The sequence below is a fragment of the Hypomesus transpacificus genome, chromosome 17, assembly GCF_021917145.1.
Source record: "Hypomesus transpacificus isolate Combined female chromosome 17, fHypTra1, whole genome shotgun sequence".
NCBI lineage: Eukaryota > Metazoa > Chordata > Actinopteri > Osmeriformes > Osmeridae > Hypomesus > Hypomesus transpacificus.
The window spans coordinates 2,901,808-2,919,874 of record NC_061076.1 but is presented as its reverse complement, the minus strand read 5'-3'; the positions used below and the strand labels follow the sequence as shown (position 1 = coordinate 2,919,874).

Here is an 18,067-nt window from a genome sequence, read left to right as displayed (position 1 = left end):
GCCTTCGCTGGGATCATGGCTATGGGTTTTGTGTTTTTGAAATGGCACTAGAAAACTGTCAGGCTAGAGATAACAGCACATTGCTTTTTTTTTCTCTAGGCAACATCCTTGGGGAAATGACTCATTTTGTGGCCGCTGCGGACTTTCTGGTAAGCTGGATCATAAATCATGGTAGGGACAAGTCACTGCTCTCTGCTTTGTAATGTGCAGGGCGTGTACATCAAATGGCACCGTTAGTGTCATATTTCTTCCGAAGGTCAATATAGCAGGTGAAACACTTTATTGTGCAGACATGTGCAACACATAAGCAGGTAATATATTAAGAGTTGAAGTCCCATGTACCAGTACTACAGTTTGAACTTGACATGTAGAGACTTGACATTGGTGTTAATGTGTTGCTCTGTTTCACAACGATCCAAGGCACACCTTTTTCTAATAAGTGAACCGTCACAAAAACAACATGATCATTCTTTGGTAAAAGGAAGGTCAGTGAAGTATTTATTTCAGACACGTTTCATTACCTTTTTCTCATTAGCTTACATTAACCTTTGCAGTCAGCTACTCCACGTTGAGCTACTGGCAGATTAATTTATTCTGTTTAAACTTCTCTGACTTTCTTATTATTTGGCCCTGCTTCATTTACCACAGGGCCCAAAGCCTACATCTGTTTCTTTGCACTTGAATTTTGCTGCCTGAGATGAATATGCCACCAGAACACAAACAGTGAGCCCAAAACCTGCTCAGGGTGCATGGTATTGAGATCTATGTGTCATACATGAGCTATACATTGGATAAGCTGACGTGTCAGGTGTTGAAGTGATAATAAAGGGTGTGTGGGGGCGAGGTGGCACACGGGAGCTATGGTGTGTGAACTGCATGGTGTTTTATCCTCCTGAACTTCGTGAATTCTTACTCCATGTTGTTATATTAGGCTTTGAAAATCACCCTTCCTTTCCTATGTGCTACCCGCTCCCATGATAGGAAGGTGGAGGGATTCCTTATATCCTGAGGGAGAGGAGAGACCTCTGCTGGTCACAGTAATTTGATGTCACTCAAGATAATCCGGAACTTTACCCGTGGAATCCCATGTATGATTCAAAGTCACTCTGTCACACTGATTTGATCCTTTCCTTTCGTTCTCGATGTGTTGGGAATAGAGAGGTATAAAGTTTACTGTAATCACACATCCTATAGTCTTGGAATTTCAAAAAATATGAAGGATGCCCAATTAAAACACACACAATATATGTGTTGCATGTTTATAAATAAAAAAGAAGCGACTTGAGAATGTAGTACTAATATAAAATGCCATAATGACAATTTAGTAGTCCATTCCTTCTCAAATTCTCAAAACTCAAAGTAAGGCGCAGAAAAAAATCTATTTTATTTGTTTACAAAACAAGCAAACAAAGGTCAGGTCTTCACACACTTAAAAGATAAATACTGCACACATTGACTCGGACTACGGTTTTCAGTTGAAATGTGGTATAAAGATGCACAAACAAATCAGTCATCTGTGAGTATTAACAAAGCTTAAACTAGTGAAAAGTAGGGAGTTATTTTAGCTGATCAGCTATAACAAACCTTGGTATATATTTTCTGGCATATACAAGTGGGGTACAAAAACTGAGGAATGTATTTTTTTACATTTTGAAAAATAAAGTATTTAAAAATAACACAAATGACAGAACATGCTTCCACAGTTTCTCTGATGGGAGAGCATGTCAGTAGTGTAACAAATCTCCTGATTAATTGACAGTACATGAATCCCTTGTGCTCCTTCCTCCCTGTACTGTGCACTCAACTTCTTTAACAATCAATATGAGTTTAGGCTAGCCATCAGTGTTAAGTTTCATCACAGATCAGTGATCAGTTCTGATTCAGTCTGTGTACATTCTTGCAGTCTTTGTAATCTGTGCATCATGTGTGATTGTACATATGATCATCAACTGTCTGTGTTCCTCATCTACCAGTCACCCCTCCTTTTTCTCCTTCACTGTTAATCAAAATCTCCTCCTCTTTTCCTCTCACCACTGCTTCCTTTATTGTTCCTCTTTGACCTCCTAACCCCACATCCTACAGTGCCTCAGCTGTCCACAGACCCACTCCCCTTGTTCTTGTTGCGACTCAAAGGGAAGGTGGACTTGCTTTGCGGCTGGGTCATTTTACTGGCCAGGTAGACAAAAGGCTCGATGAGGCTGCGTCTATCTCCTACTGACACCTCCCATAGACGAACTTTCTCCGTCTTGGCCCAGTTCTGGGCCATGTCTGATTCTACCCTCCTCTGGTCCTGCATATCCAGCTTGTTCCCAAGAACCACAATAGTCACCTGTGAACGAACAGTCATTCATTAGCCTCAAACCGTACAGGTGGGATCTCAGTTAGACACTGTGTAAACACATTCACAATAAACTAGATACAAATGGATTAAGATTCTGACCTCTTTCTTGTCCCTGTGGCGGTCAATGTCCTTTTTGAGGGCCTCCATTCGTTTAAATGACTCCTTACTTTCAATACTGTAGACAAGCACAAAACCGTCTGCAAATGAGTAGTAGTGGCGAGGGAACTCGAGTCCATCCCGCAGTCCCCGGGTGTCGTAGAAGCGCACCTGCTCTCGTGTGCCACGGTCAGTTTCGATAGACCCTATGTAGATGTCTTCCAACGTCTCCATGGATTCAGAACCTAAAAGTGCGTCGCAGATACAAATTACTATGTATATTCATAATGATTGAATTAATTTCACCCTTTGTTTTTGTATAGTGTGACATAACAACAAGCAAAAATAACCGCTAACCTACCAGCAATGTGGTTGGCATACAGCAGTTGTTCCAATACAGCAGTTTTGCCAACAGCGGCAAGACCGCACACTACCACTTTACAACTTTTGCCCATGGTCAATCTGTAATTTAAGAATGCCATTGTAAAACAAGCCATTTGCAGATAACGTAAAGTACAATGAACATGAAAATGGGGACATACGATAGAAACATACTACTTTAAGAAAGAAGAGTCTAGCTAGCTGCAGCAGTGCTACAATGGGCTAGCTAGGTACTGTCGCTGCCATTAGTTTCTGAAAAATTGATAGTTGTATTTACCAGTGAACATTGGCTAGATGTTTACAATAAAGTCTCACCTCGAACAATTTCCTGATGAGTGTGTCAGTGAAAGCAATTTTACTACCTGTTTAAAGCTCAAGCGATTGTCGTTTAGGAAAAAAAAGAAGTAAATAAACGGCTGGGAAACTGGGGACTTCCTGTTTACTGTCTACGTAACGACGTAACCAAAAAGAAAGGCGGAGCAACTGTCAAAAATCGAGAATTGGCTGTTTGCAGCCCCGCCCCCTGTCTCGGCAAAATGGCGAATGTGGACTATGATGATGTGAACATGGACCAAGAGATGGAATTACTTAGTGACGAAGAATTGGAGAGGTACGTAACCATAAGGGCACAGCTAAATACAATTGACAACACACGCCTTGAATGTAATATAATAGTGCCAATACCCAGTGTGAGTTTTTTCTGGCGATTTGATACTGTCACACTAGCCACAACGCGTTATATAGCACAACTAGCCCTGCTTTCCAGCTAGCTACCACTGTAGCAGCAAGCTGGTACCGTTAGAATTAACTTTTCTTTTGGCCTCATTCCGTTTTCTGACAATTATTGGACTCTGACTAAGCTATAGGCAGGCCGAATATGTAGTGACATATCATCAACTTAAATACATTTTTGATTCAGTCATTGACAGCTGTCTAACGCTATGTGTTCAATCTATAATTATGATCTGAACTACATCAAGGAGTGTGAAGGATGGCGGAGCTTCCTAAAAAAGCCAGCGGTGTCAGTGTGCCCTACAGGGTGTCATGTGTTTCATGTACTGCGCACGTCTATTTCGTCTCGAGACTTTCTTGGGATTGGATCTAGCATTCTGTGCTGCTGTGGTGGCTGTTTCTATACATAGTCTGGTTTTGTGTAGCAGACCTGTCACAACCTCAACCCAAAGATAACTCACCCGTGCCTTAGAAGCTCAGTTTAGACGCAGATTGACACAAACCTCAGCCTTGCTACTACTACTGTATGCATATGTGTGTCACTTACTGAGATCAGGTTTGTGTTTTGAATGTTTAATGTGACAAGCATACTATCAACATATAGGTTAGGTCTCGACCTAATGTTTGATGACAGTCCTGATCTATTCGGAGACAGCATTCAACACAATTCATTTAAACTCTGTCCTCTTGTTCAATTCTGTCGTAAGCCCTCTCGGACATAATTATTGTCAACATTGTCCAGTTTATATATTTTAATCTATGTCATAATACTTTTGTTTTCTTGTGTATGTGTCAGAGAAGCGGAGGGCTACAAAGAACAAGGAAATGCCTACTACATTAAAAAGGATTATTCTGAAGCATTTAACTACTATACCAAGGCAATAGGTAAAGTTTGTGAAGTTTTCAACGATTCACTGTGTACTATTGTCCTGTTCACATGAACAGCTATGTGAACTGTGGCAAGTAACAAACAAAATTAACTTTGAAAAAAAAAGAAATTCATTTGAAAGTTGTTGTATACTCTTGATAGACATGTGTCCCAAGAATGCCAGTTACTACGGAAACCGTGCAGCTACACTGATGATGCTAAGCCGATATAGAGAGGCGCTGGAAGACTCCCAGCAGGCAGTGCGGCTGGATGACACTTTTATGAAGGTAGACTTTACAGAGGAGACTACCCCTCATTTGTAAGCAATTAGTTCTTACTAAAATGCTAGTATTTCGAAGAGTTTTCATGGTAGATTAGAAGTAAAGACAAATGGTAAATTTGAGCATGTAAATAATTGCTTTTGGGAGAGTTGGACTTCTTGGGTGTTTCATATCTCTGTGTCACAGCTCCAAATGAGAACTATGAGTCAATTGTCCCACAGGGTCATCTACGAGAAGGAAAGTGCCATCTGTCTCTTGGCAACGCCATGGCTGCTAGCCGCTGTTTCCAGAAGGTTCTAGAGCTTGAACCTGACAACAGCCAGGCACAGCAGGAGGTGCGTCAGACTAGCTGGGCATTACCTCATGAACCACAGCAAACTGGCCCCTTCGCAATCTTGCTCACTCTATTAATAAGTAGCAAATACCTAAATGACAGTGATTTATTATATCAAGCATGTCTTATGGAGAGGTGTTGTCTCAAATCCAGTTGAAGAATGCAGACTCGATCCTAGAGTATGAGAAGATGGCGGAAATTGGGTTCGAAAAGCGCGACTTTAGAATGGTAAGCAGTTGTCGTTCTCAGTTTCTTTATGACACGTTTTCCCGGGTTCTAGACATGACTGTGTCTCTGTGGCTCTGGTTGCTCTAGGTTGTCTTCTGTATGGACCGTGCCTTGGAGTCTGCTTCCGCCTGCCACCGATTCAAAGTACTCAAAGCAGAGTGTTTGGCCTTGCTGGGACGCTACCCGGAAGCTCAATCCGTAGCCAGGTAACCGCTTTAATGACATCCGGATTGCGATTTTAGAAGTAAGTCTATGCACGACTCTCCTTCAGAGAAACGTGTCTTGTTTTTGTTGGCCACAGTGATATCCTGAGGATGGACTCGACCAATGGGGATGCTCTGTACGTGCGAGGCCTCTGTCTGTACTATGAGGACTGCATTGACAAGGCTGTCCAGTTCTTTGTCCAGGCCTTGCGCATGGCCCCTGACCACGAGAAGGCTCGCCTCGCCTGCAGAGTAAGGCTGAGTGTCCATACAGCGTTTTTTTTTTTGAGTGCCGGTATTTTTTTTCACTTGTTCCTAATGAGGAGATGGTGCATGCGGCTGCCTTGAGAATAAAATGGCTGCCGCTCCGAGCGCTTCTAGTTGAAATCTCTGAACTTTAGAGAAAGGCGCTCTTTTTCAGCTTGCTAGCCACTCAACAGTCAGAGAGATGAAAATGTCCAATAATGATGAGCTTAATTTATCCAAGAATATGTTGTTTAAACTACTGGCTTGCACTGAGTTGAAGTGGTCCTCAGCACTCCTCCAGCGATTTTCAGAGAAAAACTCTATATGGATATGTGCCCTCAGTCTTCATGTGTTGAAGAATACCACAAAACGTCATTAAACCATCACACATGACAAAAAATCTCCATTCTCAGTGGCTTGATTATAATGTAGAGTGCTTCTCAGTGGTCCCTAATGTATTTTCTTTTCTACTCCAGAATGCCAAAGCACTTAAAGCCAAGAAAGAGGAGGGCAACAAGGCTTTCAAGGAGGGGAACTATGAGACAGCCTATGAGCTGTATTCTGAGGCCCTGACAATAGACCCCAACAACATCAAAACCAACGCCAAGCTGTACTGCAATAGGGGCACCGTTGGATCCAAGGTGAAGCACAAGGAAGATCATCTCTCTTGTCTCTGTATCCACTCTTTGCGCTGTTTTGGTATCCATCGTTTTAAGGCTTCATATTATAGACACCGTTTCCCTAAATTTACTGATGAGTTTTTCATCAGCATAGAACTGATGCATACACGTATACACGTAAAAATCCCCAATCTTTATCAGTTGTAAATCCACGAGGAAGTCACACACTCTGAAAGCAATTGACAGATGAACTTAAGACAATACAAGCTACTGTCCTGTCAAAAGGTTTGCCTTCTGAGCCAGTAAGTTTATATGCATACTCATACAATGACATACTGTAAATTTATACACGTTCAGATTTCTGGTGAGCACCTACTTACTGTGTGTGTTTTTTTGGGGGTTTGTTATATATCTGAGTCTGCTCTTTTGTTTTGTTGCCCTCTATCTAACCACTAGAAGTGGGCCAGCATCTCAGTCTCACTCTTCTTTTCCTTTTCCTTTGAAAGCTGAAAAAACTAGAGCAGGCCATCGAAGACTGCACAAAGGCAATCAGGCTGGACGGGACCTACATCAAGGCCTACTTACGGAGAGCGCAATGGTAGGTCAATGTCTGGCCTGAGCGTGGCGACTACATGCATGGACAGTTCAGAATGAGTGCGAGTGAAATTAAGAGACTATCTTATGTTACATTCCCGTTAAGGTCATTTAGCAAGTGCCTTTCACATGATTCCATTGCTTAATATCCAGGACTTTGTAAATATTGTTTTCTTCTTCACGCTGAGATTTTCCGATATGGGAATATTGGTGATTGTTCCTGTGTGTGTGTGTGTGCGTTCTGTAGTTACATGGACATCGAGCAGCATGAGGATGCAGTGCGGGATTATGAGAAGGTCTACCAAACAGAGAAGACAAAAGGTATCTGTCTCCATCAATGACTCACCCTCTCCTGTCTAGAACACGATGCCCTATTTTCTCAACAATCTCCTTTCATTATTCACTGTTATTTCACCAAACTAAATTCACATGCATTTGAGAGTCGTTTACACTGTCGTGAAGGAGACGGTTCTGTTACAATACAGCGCCACCTATTGTCTCCTTGTTGGGAGTGCACCTCTGAGAACTGATATCTTGAGTTTACCTCTACATCCCCCTTTTATCTCATGGTTTATTATGTTGGTTTAACTCATTGTCTTAGAGCACAAGCACCTTCTGAAGAATGCACAGCTGGAGTTGAAGAAAAGCAAGCGGAAAGATTATTACAAGGTGCTGGGCGTGGACAAGAAAGCTACCGAGGACGAAATCAAGAAGGCTTATCGTAAACGAGCCCTCATGCATCATCCAGGTAGGAATTAGGGGACTGGTCATACCGATCAACATGTTTCAGAGCTGCAGGACGCCGCCGCGCTAAGGGTCTGTTCTGTTGCTCCGCCAGACCGTCACAGTTCAGCTAGTGCGGAGGTGCAAAAGGAGGAGGAGAAGAAGTTTAAGGAGGTCGGAGAGGCGTTCACCGTGCTTTCCGACCCCAAGAAGAAATCTCGTTATGACAACGGTCAGGACCTGGAGGATGATGGCGTGAACATGGGAGGTTAGCACCTAGGGATGTGGGAAGGAGGGGGTCGTCACTGCCTTCAGTGTGTTAGGAGTGTTGTGTCTGATTGTCAGGGACATACTCATGTGTTCGTGTCTTTCCCAGATTTTGATGCCAACAACATTTTCAAGGCATTCTTCGGAGGGCCAGGAGGCTATAGTTTCGAAGGTAACTCATGTACGTATACCAGGAAACACTTCTTTCTTTTTATCCTATCCCCCAAAAATTTTAGTCATTTAGGTAAAGAATGTTAAAACAAACTAATAATGATCTTGTGTGTTTTGTATTATAGCATCTGGACCAGGAAATTTCTTTTTCCAGTTTGGTTAATTTGGGAATCCAATACCTCTGCCGTTCCAACATCATGGACATAAACAAATTCAACCCTCTATAACTCGTACCTACCCTCATTTTAACGTGTCTGACTGTTTCTCAGTCAGACTGTCTATGCCATTGACTAAATGAATGCTATCCAATGACACCATGCAACAAACAAATTGTGCTCAAACAGCAAGTTGAAAGTACACCTATTACTGGTTTTGAGTTGATTTCCTTAAAAGAAAAGAAAAAAAACATTCTGGAAGTCTTTAATAGCTGGTTACATGATGGTTTTAAAGAGAATGGTGGCCAAACCAAGTACGAGCCTGAATCATGCAATGTTTCCTAAGAGTGATGGTGTAGCTACCGAGTCTGAGCAGTTGAAGCCCAGAGCATCTGTGACCCATGGGGAAACCTCTGAGAAGCTTTGGGACAGTAAGCATGCCTCTTAAACCGCTCTCCTGGAAGTATTCAAAGCATGCAAGTTAGTTTCTTGCCCGGTCGTTTCCAAAGGAGGAAATGACATGGGTTACTTAGCAACTTGTAATATTGCTATAGCCCAACACCTCCCCTCTGAACCAGTATACTCGAGAACCAAAATTCACCAGCTGTGGATATGCTTACTGACAGCTGTGTACTTGTCCCCATGTTATAGGAACTGTTAAGGTTCAGCATTGATTTTCCACAACTGCTGGAGATCATATTTGTTCATGGACTGTTGTTCATGTGCAGTAAAGAGATGGCTTTGTTGGCTTGTAAAGCTAGCACTTTCACCTTCTGTGTGGTTGGCTTTCTCACCTCAAGTTTTATGTTCGATGTTGCCATTCACCGGTTGCTGCATTGTATATTTTACTGGAATGTAAAGTGTTAATTTATGTTTATAGTTGATAACTGTTTATTTTATTTTATACATATGTAATATGTAAATGTTGTGTTTCATAGAGTATCTAAGCTCTAGATGAGAATGCTTATATTATGAAAATGCAACCAAGGACCAGCTTCCTAATTGCACAAACTCAGGAAAATTTTGTTGCACTTAAACTGCATCTGTGAAAAACTGACATCTGTCAACTACATCAAGCAAACAAATCGTGTTAAATATATAGCGCTAATTAGTCATCAAAGTAAAGAATTGACAAACGTATTGCGGTCATCTGGATTACATGATGACATAAAAACCTAATCAAGTTAACATGCTGAGTAGGATATTTTGTCCATTTGGTGCACTTCGAAAATAAAAGCATTCTCATCTCTCATCATAAGTTGGAACAACTACTACCACACAGTCATGTAAATAAAGTTAGCCTCTCTGGATTCCTCCCATGAAATGTATCATATTTGTCTTTATTCCATGTGTCGTCTGGGACAACGGAATAGCAGCATTTTCAGTTGTATTTTTCTATTTTGCTCAGACTCATTCCAATCCTATAGTTTACTCGAACTAGACTTAAGAGGGCAGTGTTGAGACTATAGTCTTATATTGCATAAGGGGACTGAAAATTACACGTTGATCGGTGATATTTTACAATCAAAAGCCAGTGCATGTCCAGCTTTTGCAACTCTGGGCAGATATGTGTTCAATGACCTTCGATAAAAGTCTACAAGCTCAAATGTTTTCCCAACTACAGGACTTGTTTGACTGGTTGCTAGGATACCCTGATGGGACACACTGCTGTTTCTTACCACTGATCCTTGCTGTCGCCGTCTAACATAGAGAAGGCCCTATTTGCCTAACGTTAAGAACGATTTGTTCATAATGTCTGACACGGAAGGAGACCAAGGCCCCAAGAGCACATTTTCTACATACATGGCAGAGGGAGACCAATTGTACCAGAAAGGGGAATATGTCAAAGCTGTAGAAAGCTATTCTACGGTACAGTACTGTATATGACGACCAGGCACCTGCTAACTTAGCTCTACCCTCTATAATACACACAAACTATCTTGCTAGAAAGCTATAATGTGTTATCATGAAATGTATTGATGTTACATGTTACAGGCATTGATTCTCCAGCCGGACGACAAAAACTGTCTGGTTGCTAGATCGAAATGCTATGTAAAGATGGGGGACTCCGAAAATGCTCTTCGGGATGCAGAAGCGTCACTCAAACAGGACAAGGAATTTTTCAAGGTGCAGCATTTTCCGGTCTTGATAATCCAGACAGACGGACTTATTAAACGTAGAGACACTATCAATCATGTTTCTGTAATGTTCTCAGAATCACATGATTCTTCATGTGTTTTTAGAGCGATTGCACATTTCTGCTCCAGTATTCCTAGCCTACCACATACAATTACCAAAGGCGGTGCAATTTTGCCAAAGATTAAAAGTACGATCATTATTTTTCTAACATGAAATATGTTAATTGAACATGTGGGTTTTGTACTATCGTTCCAGGGTTTGTATCAGAAAGCAGAGGCCTTGTACACAATGGGAGACTTCGAATTTGCACTGGTGTTTTTCCACAGGGGTCACAAACTCAGGCCAGAGTTACAGGAGTTTAGACTGGGCATACAGAAGGCTCAAGAAGCTATTGACAACTCTGTAGGCAGTAAGTTGTAGAAGTCTGCCATCTTCAGGTTTCAGCTCATGGCTGTATTTGAATAATTCACTGGATGCTGTCTTTTTTTCTTTTTTTAAACCCCTGTCTCTGTGCCATTCCAGGCCCCTCCTCTGTCAAACTGGAAAACAAAGGGGACTTATCTTGCTTCCACAAGAGTGATGAGGTGAGCTCAAGTTTCAAAATGAACATCGTCCATCACCTTCCCCTTGTACCCGTGGGCATCATTTTAGATCACCCCTAACAACTGATAGGGGGTTCAGATGGCTGAGTGGTTAGGGCGTCGGACTATTAATCAGAAGGTTGTTGGTTCGATTCCCGGCCGTGCAAACTGACGTGTCCTTGGGCAAAGCACTTCACCCTACTTGCCTCGGGGAGAACATTCCTGTACTTACTGTAAGTCGCTCTGGATAAGAGCATCTGCTAAATGATGAAATGTAACTGAATGACAGGGAAAGAAGGGACGGCAAAAGACACTAGCTCACCCGCTGAGGAGGGAATTGAGGCAGCAGAGCCAGAAAACACCAAAGGGTGAGAAGACGGCCAAGCAGCTGCTTGGGGAGCTGTATAGTGACAAGGAGTACCTTGAGAAGTTACTGAAGGATGAGGGTAAGCCTCGCCCTGTTGGGCCAATGTGTTTTTCTTTGTGTTATACTAATCATACACCCCCACACTCATTAGTGGACAATGTTCTGCCTCTGTTTTACCAACCTCTCTTGCATGAATGGTACTTCTGACCTTCTACTGAAACTTTAAGGAATTTCGTTTCATACTTATTGCCAATACTAATCAAGGAAGAAGGGTATTTGGCAATGTTACACTTTTAAAGATGGTTTTATAAATGGTCTCCAGACTTGGTGAAAGGTAAGATGCGGGGTGGCGAGAGGCTGCAGGACGTCATCCTGAACTGCATCACTTATCTGGACACTCGCACTGAGTTCTGGCGACAGCAGAAGCCCATCTATGCACGGGAGAGGGATCGTAAACTCACTCAGCGGAAATGGAACAAGAGCCGTCAGAATCCCCCCTCTGACCCCAGCCATTTCGTGCTCCAGAGCCTGGAGGAGATTGATACAGGTAAGAGAGACATGAAAGCTGCAAATGATGGCTTAGAACTTTTGATGATTGTATGTTTTTCCTCTTAGCCTTGAGTGCAGGCAATGCAGAGGGTAGCCTCAAGAGAGCTCGAGAAGTTCTGAAGACAGTACAGTTCTGGTCTGAAGAAACGGTGCCCAATAAGAAGGAGGTGCTTGGCAACCTACACAGTTGCATTGGGAATGCCTTACTTGACCTGGGACATATGGACAAGGCTCTGCACAACATCAGAAGGACCTGGAGTTGGCCAAACAATGGTAAGTATCCCCTTTTCGTCAAAAATATCGCCTCAAACTATTTGGATCATCAGTATTTCTCTTCTTGGCGTTTCGGCGCAACAGCAAGCTCTCAGATGCAAAGTCTCGGGCTCTTGACAACATTGGCAGAGTGTACGCCCGGATTGGGAAGTTCCATCACGCTCTTGTTGCGTAAGTGGACTTTGAAACTCAATGACATACAGTATACAGTAAAAGGGAGTCGTTTGTTTTGAAAAATAACTTTTTTTCCTCTCTGAACTTGAAACCTGTTTTAGCTGGGAGGAGAAGATCCCTCTTGCTCATGCTGGTTTGGAGAGGACCTGGCTGTTTCATGAGATAGGCCGCTGCCACTTGGAGCTCAAACGCTATGCAGAAGCGCGTGACTACGGCGTTCGTTCTCTCCTAGCAGCCGATGAAATAACAGATGAGAAGTGGCAACTGAATGCGTGTGTGTTGGTCGCACAGTCAGAGTGTAAGTGTTGCGCGTTGAGCCATCGAGTGGAGTTTTGTTTGATACTTTGTATTATTGGAAACATCATATTAGTGTCAGTTCCTCATTCCTTACAGTTCCCTTTTCCTCTGCCAGTGAATAGAATTGAACTGAATTGTTGATTTTGCTTTGTGCCTGCTGTCAGTGAAACTTGGGAACTTCAAATCTAGTGTTGCTCACTTTGAGAGAGCGTTGGACCAAGCCAAGCTTCTCCAGGATGACCCTGCCAGGGATGCTATTCATAAGGTTTAATCAACCTGCCATATCTCAGTCAAGTTTGGTCTAGTCTGTACTCTACCCTTGCCTACAAGCGTATTAACAAGATATTTCATGTCGTTCCAGGCCCTCCGTGATGCAAAGCAACATTCTGCACAGTGACAGACAACACAACGTGATTGGGTTTTTGAGTGCTTGTTGGAAAACAATGTGCTGTAATGAACAAAACCTGGAGATCACAGGCATACAAATAAAAAATGTCACATTCAACACGCACTGAGCACACTGAGCATATATTAACATTTGATTGTCAGATTACAGGAGAAAAATACTGGTGATTGGTAGGGGTTGACAGAGATACATTTACATATTTAATTAGATTGTATTTGATCCTCTGCGATATCTTATGATAAACTGTCGTTTATTTGTTTTGAGATGTATGCAGTGACGCATTTATTAAAGCTTTTGCAAGTCCAGTCTTGCCCTCTCTCTTACTGTTGTAGTATTTGCTAAACAGCTGTGTAGAAACATGGTCTGAGCCTATCTGAGTCTCCGTGGTTGTCGGGAACGCGCATTCGGGAGTGTACCCCACTCATACTCCACCCTCATCTGAACCTTGCGCGTGCTCAAGAGCCCGTAGTTTCCGTTTTGTTTCCTGTGTGCAGGGCATATTTCTCAGCGCTGCGTTGGCATAGCACACTTATTGTGCGAATTGACTTGTAAAAGGGGAGTCACATCGCTCATTCTTGGCAGGATAACGGACTTGGTAAAGTATACTGTTTTTCAAAGTAAATTTAGGACTATACATAATTTGTTCATTTGTTTTAAGATTTAATTTATTGTCATTACCAATTTGTCATGCATTTCAAACTTCCTTTAAAGTTGTATCTACAATCGTCTACGCTGACATAGGGACCGATAGTTTATATTATATAAATATGTTTATTTTCTAAGGGTGAAGGACAATGCCACGCTCATTTGTTGTCTAGCGTGGTCGCTGCCACTCCCCGTCCATCGTTTCATTGTTACATTATAGCACTTGACTAGCCACGACATTAGACATATTTAGTATGCTCGTACTAGAAATGAATATCCACTTTCATAAACCATATTAATCGCATCCTGCATGCTACATGTCTTTAAATAACTTGTCTTGTCTCCCACAGGATGACCATGCTCTTTTTTTTATTGCATTGCGTCATATGCGTTACTGAAAAGCAGTTATTCTCTTTTTTTTTTGCACGCATAAACAATTATTGTTCCTCGTGTTGATTTAATTTAAGTGCGTAGTTCAACCAGGTTGTCCGACTCGCCAAACAAAGGGCTAGCTGAGGCTATCATCGGTAGCAGGTGTTCTTTTCCCACCCCGCCAGTGCACGCAGAATACTACCATTGTTTAAGCAACTTCATTAGGCCTACTTTTTGCCTCGTGGTGAAATATTGAGCTGATGTAAATATATAAATGTTTTGCCTAAGAAGTAACCTGACATAATTGTATCGTACCTTGAGTGTGACGCCAGTATACTAGAGTCCAATATAAACAAAACAGAACTTAAGATTCTGATTTAATTAATACAAAAAGAAATTGGACTAAACCTCTGTTTGTATTATAAGGTACATGGTTCATCGCCCCAACAAGGAGGAACCAAAACATGGATGCTGCAGAGACCCAAGTATTGGACCTTGCACCTGAGACTCAGGATCAGCTGAAAACTGCAACAGAAACAGTGCCAGCATTAAAGTTACAGTTACATGGGGAACACAGCGACCCTGAGAAGGTGCCAGTCACTGTTCAGGAAACTGAACAGCTGCCTCTAAATGCCAATGAAACACTGAATGGAAAAGTTGATGACATGACAACTGCAGTGACAGAATCGGCTGAAGAAAGTAAGAAAATCGAGATGGTGGCAAACCAGTCACCTCATGAGTCTCTTGACAAATTGGTGGAATCTGAGAAGCTAGCTGAACCAGAAAAAAATGAAGCAGGTAGATCAGTGGAGAAAGTTCTGGATCCAGTTTCACACATGGAACCAGAGCACATCCAGAACTTGCCAGAGAAAACCCTAGAAGCTCTCCCATTGGATGAACCACTGGCAGCAAGCCATCCAGTGGTGGTTAAACTATCTGAGCCGGTTTTGTCAGAGTCACAGAAACCCGAGGATACCGAACAGCTTTGCCAAGACAAAGTGCCAGAGCAATCTGACAAACGGGCAGATGTCCAGATGGTGATGGCAGTGGAACCAGATACTCAGACAAAGCCAGAAATCGTAAAGGCGGCTCAGGCCGAACGAGTGGAGGCCGAGCCACAGTTGGAAGCAAAGGCTGTGAAACCAAAAGAGACTGAAGAGGTGGTCATGGCAGAGAGCCCAATCAAGGAGGTGGCAAAGAAACCAGCAGAATCTGAAACTGTGAAGCCAGATGAAGATGTGACCGTGAAGGAAGTGGACGTTGAGAAGCCAGGAGAAGCCGAGACTGTAACGGTAGAGGTGGTAGCAGTGGAAATGACAGTAGAGAGTAAGAAATTGGAGCAGCAAGTTGTAACAATATCACAGGGGGAAGTGCCTGTTCCTGCACCTGGATCTCTATCCTTTGCCCTGCTGCAGGAAAAGCAGACCATGGCTACCTTGCGCACCTCCCGCACCCTTATTATCCTTAGAGGCCTGCCGGGCAGTGGAAAGAGTTTCCTCGCACAAGCTATTGCTGACAGCTACAAGGATCTCTGCACTGTGTGCTCTGCAGATGATCGTATAATGAAAGCAGAGCTCCCAGAAGTATCTGCGTACAAGGCAGTAGAAGAAGCTGAGGCGGTGCGCTGCAGTGCAGGACCGGCTGTGGTGGTGTTAGATGACAGCAACCATACCCATGATCGGTTGGCCGATCTGGCAGAGCTGGCAGAGCAGCATCGGCTGGTGCCCATATATCTGGAGCCCCGCACAGAGTGGAACAGCGATTTTGCACAGCTGGCCAAGAAGTCTCGTCGTGGTTTAGAGGAGGCCCAGATTCAGGCCATGATGGACCTGTATAAGGAGACAGCCCTGCCCCTGTTCTTTGGCTGGTTTCTTTTCCACTGTATCCAGGACAAGGTCAGGTGCACTGCCATGGACTTCCTGAAGACCTTGGACACCCTTGAGGCCTTCAAGAAGCACTTGACTGACTGTGAGTAGGCTCAGGAACCAGACGCTTTGGATCAGTCAAAGTGGTCAGGGATCGAGGGGTGCCGTAGAATTGGCTAATATTTGTAACACTTTTTACATGTTTTGTGAGATTAAGCTTGCATTGTTTTTTTGTTACAGTCACGGGTGAGGCTGAAAAGGAGGTGGACCTTGAACAGTATTTCCAGCCCAAAGGACCCCTTCATTGCACTACCAAATTTTGTGACTATGGCAAGGTAGAAGGAGCTAAGGAATATGCAGAGAAACCGGTAAGTCTAAATTGATAGTGCCAGTGGAACCTACTGGTGTTATTGATAGATTTACATAACATGGTCCCCCCCCCCCCCCCCCCCCCCCTATCTGTTGTTTCCTGGTATCTGTTAATCTCAAATTCTCTCTGCAGGCTGTGAAGGAGTTTTATGGCTCTGCATCTGAACTGTCCCTAAGCGCCCTCTTTGTCACGCCTCGCACGGTTGGTGCACGGGTTTCTCTCACTGAGAATCAGCTGGTGTTGTGGCCAGCTGATGAGGTTGAGGAGGCGACAGCGGGGACGGCAGCGGCGGGGACGGCAGAGTCCGGCGTTCCTCCCCCTGCTCCTCTACCCCTTGGCAGCCGTGCCCACATCACCCTGGGTTGCGCGGAGGATGTGGAGCCGGTTCAGACGGGGCTCGACCTTCTGGAGATCTTGGCACTACAGCAACAGGAGGGTCAACAGGAGGAGCTGGTGGAGATGGAACTGGGCTCTCTGGCATACTATGGCAAAGGCAGATGGCTGCTTAGTCTGAGGGAGCCCGTTTCAGCTCAAGCTTGTTTCACTAGCTTGTATGGTCCCAAGAAGGTCGACCCAGCCAAAAAGGAGTCTGAGAAGAAAAAGAAGCCAAAGTGCACCATCCTCTAAATGGGGGGGGGGGGAAGGGTTGAAATGATGAGTGTGGGATGACTGGTGTTATAGTGTTTTGATCCAGCCGGTGGGAGGGTGTTTGCTATGTTTGGGATTTCTGGTGGTGTGTTTTTATGCCCCACCCTAAATCCACGAGCTTTGTGCCTTTTCTCTTGCATTGCATCACACAAACCACGAAGCCTTTAGACTACAGTTGGGTCCATCTCGTCTCTCTGTTCAGTGTTTTTGTCATGCATTTAGGAGCCACATTTACGAAGTTAGTTTTTTGGTTCGATTACAGCTGCGACCAAGGGACTGCTTCACTTCACTATAATAACTTGCTTTTGGCAGTGTTTCTAGGCATATATAACCATTTGCATTTAGATGACGATTTCCATATTGTGTGATTGAGGAAGTTGGATGTCATTGCATGCTGGATTTTACCGTATATCAGCTCCAATCAAATGTATTGAAAAGCTGCCACATAACCTTTGCAGCGATGTCTTGTGACGCTGGTCAGTTTACTGTGGTTTAGTTGTGAGTTAGCCACTTGTTGAGTGTTTGTGCATGTCTTTGCGTGTCTGTTTTGAACGAACAAATTGTAGCTAATGGGCAAAAGGTGTGTACTTAGTGTTATGTGCAGGGTTGAAAATGTCAAGCATAGTTAGAAAATGTTTTATACACATGGATGCAGTTATGAAAGGGAGAGTGCTGATGGAATCTGTACTTTTCTCATCAGCTGGTACTTGTGTTACTGGTGAGAGTCCAAGTCCACATTTTGCAATCTTTGTGTCCTTCGAGACTGCACCATCGAACGATCCCACTGCTGTTTGAACCAAACTTTCTTCATCACATTTCAACATATCACTTTCAATGAGCGATGTGTAGGATACGTAGAGCAACGCCATGTGTATGTAGCAGTTACGAGTCACTATTTCACTATTTTTGCACTTGTTTTTTGTACACTTAATAAAATATGCTTCGCTCAAAATTGCTTGTTTGGTGTATTTTCCTACTAGAGCCAAGTGTATATATTCCAGCAGATGGCACCCTACAACTTATTTGGAACTGTTACAATTGAATTTACAACTGTTACGGATATAGCTACATATCTGAGCTGTATGGAAATTCTACATTATATACAAATGACTAACATATTCATTTAGCCAAATACCCTGTT

General features: G+C 43.2%; 3 protein-coding genes across 4 annotated transcripts; 2 read left to right on the top strand and 1 right to left on the bottom strand.

The window, feature by feature from the left end:
- Window positions 1–1,360: 1,360 nt before the first annotated feature.
- On the bottom strand, window positions 1,361–3,282 carry nkiras2 (NFKB inhibitor interacting Ras-like 2). Of its 2 annotated transcripts, none has more exons than XM_047038725.1 (4): window positions 3,134–3,282; window positions 2,799–2,899; window positions 2,441–2,682; window positions 1,361–2,329 (listed from the first exon to the last, which is right to left on the bottom strand). In XM_047038725.1, the coding sequence occupies exons 2-4, from the start codon at window positions 2,890–2,892 to the stop codon at window positions 2,087–2,089; spliced, it is 579 nt and encodes a 192-aa protein (XP_046894681.1). In that variant the 5' UTR covers window positions 2,893–2,899; window positions 3,134–3,282; the 3' UTR covers window positions 1,361–2,086. The 2 variants fall into 2 exon arrangements, with proteins under 2 accessions (XP_046894681.1, XP_046894679.1); XM_047038723.1 differs by having other exon boundaries at window positions 3,096–3,161.
- A 39-nt stretch (window positions 3,283–3,321) lies between these two features.
- dnajc7 (DnaJ (Hsp40) homolog, subfamily C, member 7) lies at window positions 3,322–9,564 on the top strand. The gene is made up of 14 exons (XM_047038722.1): window positions 3,322–3,428; window positions 4,347–4,435; window positions 4,581–4,705; window positions 4,921–5,034; window positions 5,187–5,261; window positions 5,349–5,467; window positions 5,563–5,716; window positions 6,187–6,351; window positions 6,837–6,928; window positions 7,172–7,245; window positions 7,526–7,672; window positions 7,763–7,915; window positions 8,024–8,095; window positions 8,211–9,564. Exons 1-14 carry the CDS (start codon window positions 3,355–3,357, stop codon window positions 8,246–8,248), a joined length of 1,491 nt encoding a protein of 496 aa, XP_046894678.1. The 5' UTR covers window positions 3,322–3,354; the 3' UTR covers window positions 8,249–9,564.
- Window positions 9,565–9,885: 321 nt separating this feature from the next.
- odad4 (outer dynein arm docking complex subunit 4) lies at window positions 9,886–14,890 on the top strand. Its single transcript, XM_047038732.1, is given in 13 exon segments — window positions 9,886–10,109; window positions 10,236–10,367; window positions 10,635–10,788; window positions 10,902–10,963; window positions 11,250–11,406; window positions 11,650–11,874; window positions 11,943–12,110; window positions 12,113–12,149; window positions 12,234–12,320; window positions 12,425–12,621; window positions 12,785–12,885; window positions 12,982–13,621; window positions 14,470–14,890. Coding segments are annotated over 12 exon segments (1,473 nt in total). The 5' UTR covers window positions 9,886–9,992; the 3' UTR covers window positions 13,018–13,621; window positions 14,470–14,890.
- The last annotated feature ends 3,177 nt before the right edge of the window (window positions 14,891–18,067 follow it).